This window comes from Manacus vitellinus, unplaced genomic scaffold (assembly GCF_001715985.3).
Source record: "Manacus vitellinus isolate BGI_N305 unplaced genomic scaffold, ASM171598v3 scaffold_131_pilon, whole genome shotgun sequence".
Taxonomy (NCBI): domain Eukaryota; kingdom Metazoa; phylum Chordata; class Aves; order Passeriformes; family Pipridae; genus Manacus; species Manacus vitellinus.
In genome coordinates this window covers 295,740-300,553 of record NW_021938958.1, presented here as the reverse complement: position 1 = coordinate 300,553, position 4,814 = coordinate 295,740, and the positions used below count along the sequence as shown (strand labels likewise).

The following is a 4,814-nucleotide window of genomic DNA, read 5'->3' as shown; positions in this document are numbered from 1 at the left end:
TTTTTTTTTCAAATATTTAAGAGAAAGGGAGAGAATAAAACAGCTCAAGACAAGTTTCCTTTACATGAGTCCAGTCACTGAGAAAGACTGTGCTTTTATCTAGATCTCTTGTCATTAGCGGCCATCTGGGGGGTAGCTCGGAACTGAGATCAAAAGCACATCATCACATTTATTAATGTTGCCTCTTCCCTTTGACTGTCTTTTAAGTGAAGTTAGGGATAAGAAGGCCTGTGAGGAAATCAGTGAAGCCTAAGCATTTTCTTGAAGTGAGGATCTGAATCACCAATTCTGCTATAGGCCTCAAACATTTTCAGAATTTGCTAAATAATAAAGAATGTCAATTAAACAACTGGTGTGGAATGTCTACTTAAACTGGGTATTTGTAACTCTAGTATGAAAAGGATGCTTGGGGGAGATAATACAAGATGTTTCTTATTGCTTTATTTTTCCTCCTTACACATTCCAGGTCTTCAAGGTCATCATGATACAAGAAAATGATACCCAAATCCATGAGTTCATCCTCTTGGGATTCCCTACCATCATAGAGCTACAGGCTTTATTGTTTGTAATTTTCCTCATTGTATATTTACTGGCTGTCATTGAAAACATAATTATCATCACTTTAGTCATAAGAAATCACCAGCTCCACAAGCCCATGTACTTTTTCTTAGGCCATCTAGCTTTTCTAGAGGCCTGGTACATCTCAGTCACCGTTCCTAAATTGTTGGTCAACTTTCTAGTGAAGAGTAAGAACATCTCCTTCACAGGATGTATGGCCCAACTCTACTTTTTCATTGCCCTGGTCTGTACTGAATGTGTCCTTCTGGCTGTCATGGCCTATGACCGCTGTGTGGCCATCTGCAAGCCGCTGCACTACACAGTCATCATGAACCACAGAGTCTGTGTGCACCTGGCCGTGGGCTCTTGGCTGGTTGGCTTTCTGATGTCTCTGCTAAAAGTCTTCTTCATTTCCCAGCTCTCCTTCTGTGGTACTGGTGTCATCAACCACTTCTACTGTGACATCAGCCCTTTGCTCAACCTTTCTTGCACTAAGCGGTTAGTTGCAGAGATGGTGGACTTTGTCTTGGCCTTGCTTATTTTGTTGATTCCCCTCTCTGTCATTGTAATTTCTTACATGTGCATAATCAGCGCCATTTTGTTAATTCCCAAGGCCCAGAACAGGAAGAAAGCCTTCTCCACTTGTGTTTCTCACCTGGTTGTCGTTATCATCTTCTTCTCAGCCACCCTCTTCATGTATGCCCGACCCAGGAGTATAAACTCTTTGGATCTCAACAAGCTGGTTTCTATAATTTATACTATAGTCACTCCAGTGCTAAATCCATTCATTTACTGTCTGAGGAACCAGGAAGTAAAAGACATTTTGTGGAAAGCCATGGCTGCTCTCTCCAGAGTTTCAGCATCTGATCACTAATATAATGCTTGGAAGATAGTCTTCTGACTGAATTTTTCTGTATCCTATGAAAGTCTAATAAGACTTTGACAGAAATGGGTATTATGCTTTTCTTTCAACATCAGTGGTTAAGAATTCCTTCTCCTGAGTCCATCTGCATGTTCAGCTAACATCAATGAATGCTCATACTACACGAATGTAAAAGAAGGTATTTCTACTGAACTTATTACACATCATTCCCGAGGAGTAGAAAAGACAATAAACATCATCACCTTCCTTTAATTATATCTTTGGTATGCATCAAAGAACAATATTGCATTCTGACTCTGATCCAACTTAAAATGAACTTCAAAGAACTTGAGGCAGCAAATAAATAGTTATGTCAACCTTTTTTCACAGGGATTAGCATGGGAACTTCTGTAATTCAGATTATATCAGTCATTTTAGATAGCTGCCATAGGAGAACTTGAATCAACACTGAGAAGTTCCTTTGTTACTAACTTCGAATATAACTTTGGGAAGTAACTGTGATTCACAAAACAAACTTTTAAGTTTGGGGAAGAGGGTTAATTTGCATAGTTTGATTTCCATTTTAAATGCTAAGTGAGCCTCCTGATTTTCAAGTGCTATTTTCCTCTGGTTCTTCTGTATTGTATGAGGAGATATAAGCACTGAAGAAAAATTAGTTGTCTAAACACAGGCACCTAACAGCATTTCTGATGCCATATGGTATCTATACAGACACTGGATCTGTAGGAGTCCTGATCTTTCCTGAGGTAACGTTCAAAGGAGAGGGTCAAGAAGAACTTGAAGCAATTCAAGAGAAAAGACAAAGAGGTCATGAAGTAACAAATGCAGCAGGTTCTTGCACAAAGACATTCATGTACGTGGATAGAGATGCCTAGTTGTATTTCAAATGTCCTTCTCTCCAGAAAGGTTAAGGTCTTGCCAAAGGTCTTGAGTGAGATGTCAGACCTCTTGTTTATGAAATGGTCACAATACATGAATGTATAGACAAATTAGTTCCACTTGCAGGGGTATATGGTTTGTGGAAACAGTTGAACATATAGGCACAATAATAGATAACTACTCAGGTACAGATTCATATTACATAGTTCTGTGTAGTTCCTGAAGAATTTCTGTCAGTGACTTATTCAAAGGGAGAATCACTGGCTGGTAAGTGAGGAATAATCACCTCCAGAAAACATTTCACAGCAGCTAAGTTAGGTTATTGTTTTGTTTCCTGAACAGCAAGTGCTGCAGAGAGAGCATCAGAAAGCCAGAATTAGTCTTCATGGTTTTCCTTCTCAGATCCCTTAATTATACACAAGCAAAGTAAACACTGCAATCCCGTGAGTAATTACTTACATCTCATGCAGTCTTATGCTGAACTGAGGAGACAATACAGTTCTTCTTCTTCAGGAATTTTTGAAGGGCAATCACGTCCTTCCAAGGAGGAATTTATCCACTGATATTTCAGTGTGTACAGCATACACAGGAACTACAGTGAGTAACATATGTAAGCTTCTGAGCTGCTTGTTGATATGTGCTTATAGAGTCAAGGAAGAGAGGAATAGATGTGGCTATGGAATAATTCCTCTGACCTGTTAACTTCTCAATGGGAGAAGTACTACCTGTATATTTATATTTCCTAGAAATAAAACAAGTTGACTCTATTGTGTATTGGATAATTAAACTGATAGCTATCTAAATTTCATTAGATGAATTCCCGCTTTTCAATATAGTCTTGTTACATTAAGGTAGCTCAGGTGTTTACTCCAGTTCAAGTGACAGACAAATGTAAGCATTGTATTTGACTTAGGAGAGTCACTCTCTTGCAATTGCTTATTTAGAGATTTGACTGATGTGTAAGATGAACAATTTGAAATTTGAAACACCCAGATATCCCTGGTTTCATAAACAGAATTAATATTGACCGGGTCAGGAAGTACTGAATATATGTGCCAGGGAGACAAATTGGTTAATAATGTAATTTAGGCTATGAAAAAAAGACAACATTTTTCAGCTTCTTTTTAGACTTGTGGAATTTCTCATGGTAATAAAAGCTAACAGTAATGTGGTTACAAAGCTATTTGAGTTTGCACATTGTAAGTCTTCAATTATGTTCTATATAACCACTTCTGCAGGTATAAAATATTTTAAATTAACAATACCTGGACTGATGTTTCAGTGTCAGCAAGTCTTATGAGGATGAATGTTCTTTCATCACTGAAAATCTAGTTTATTATATGCTCTTCTCTAATAAATCTGGGAAAGGGAGAAGAGGTGGCTTGTTTCTTTGCTTTTAACAAGAAATAAAATATTACAGTAGTAGAACTTTAAAACAAGATATTTTAAATCTTATATTAGATTTCAAGATGGCAAGGTTAAAGGAGAGAAATGTTTCCAGCTTGAGGGGATTTTTGTCTTTTCAATTTTGATTTGTAGAAAATAAGAATTGTATATGAAAATTAGCATTAAAAAAATAAATTAAAGGCAGACAAATAGAGAAATAGCAAAACAGGGTATGGGAGTGGAAGAGACACAGACATAGAAATGAAATGCATTCCTCCAAAACATAATTCATCTTCCCGGAGAGCTTTATTTAGTATAACCCATGATGCTCTCTGGAAATATCTGTTTCACTTAGTGAATATCTTGAGGCTTCCTATGCCGTGAAAATGTAGCAGGAACCAAGCTCTACTTCACAGGCAGTGCTGGAATGACTTAGACAATTGGGCTTAGTTCTGGAAATCTAAGTCATACAGATGCATCCTGGATATTCAGCATCCCCTGTAAATTAAAGAGAATTGTGCATCCAGCTGTTATATGGGCATTAAACACCCATGGATTTCACCAGGTCACTAATTATGAACCAGATACCAAAATATCATATTGAATTTGTCCTTCATATCTTCAAAATGGTGTATGATCTGAATGTAATAATGCTCTTCCTTTTCTCCCTCCCTTCACGTTTTTCCTTTTCTTACCATTATCATTCCTCTTCTATCTTACCATTTTTTCTTTTCTTTCTCTGCAGTTCTTCTCATTATTTCTTTGATCTTTAAAACATTCATCCATTTTCTTTTTCATTGCCTTTACTTTTTCTCTGAAGCTTGATGCTCTGCCCTTTGTCATGAAGGATTAAAAAAAGTTTCCAGGAATTTATCATCTTAGGATTTCCAATTACCATGGAATTTCAGATGTTGATCTTCGTAATATTCCTGATGGTTGTGATGGTTTAAAGGTAAACCAGCAGGGGAAATGAACTCAACTCAAAAGAGAGATTATAAATCAGAATAACAATTTAATAAAATAATACCATAAGTAGGATTATACAGACAAACAATTGGTTTTAACCCACAAAACCCAAATGTATAACCCAGCACCCTGGGGCATGAAC

At 37.0% G+C, this 4,814-nt stretch overlaps 1 protein-coding gene across 1 annotated transcript; it reads left to right on the top strand.

Annotated features, from left to right (window-relative positions):
• The first annotated feature begins 481 nt into the window (after positions 1–481).
• On the top strand, positions 482–1,432 carry LOC103754962 (olfactory receptor 6B1). The gene has a single exon (XM_008920842.4). The coding sequence runs from the start codon at positions 482–484 to the stop codon at positions 1,430–1,432; it is 951 nt and encodes a 316-aa protein (XP_008919090.3).
• Positions 1,433–4,814: the final 3,382 nt, after the last annotated feature.

Excerpts from the sequence above, each read along its gene's own strand:
- LOC103754962 (XM_008920842.4), top strand. The coding sequence starts at position 482 with ATGATACAAGAAAATGATACCCAAATCCATGAGTTCATCCTCTTGGGA.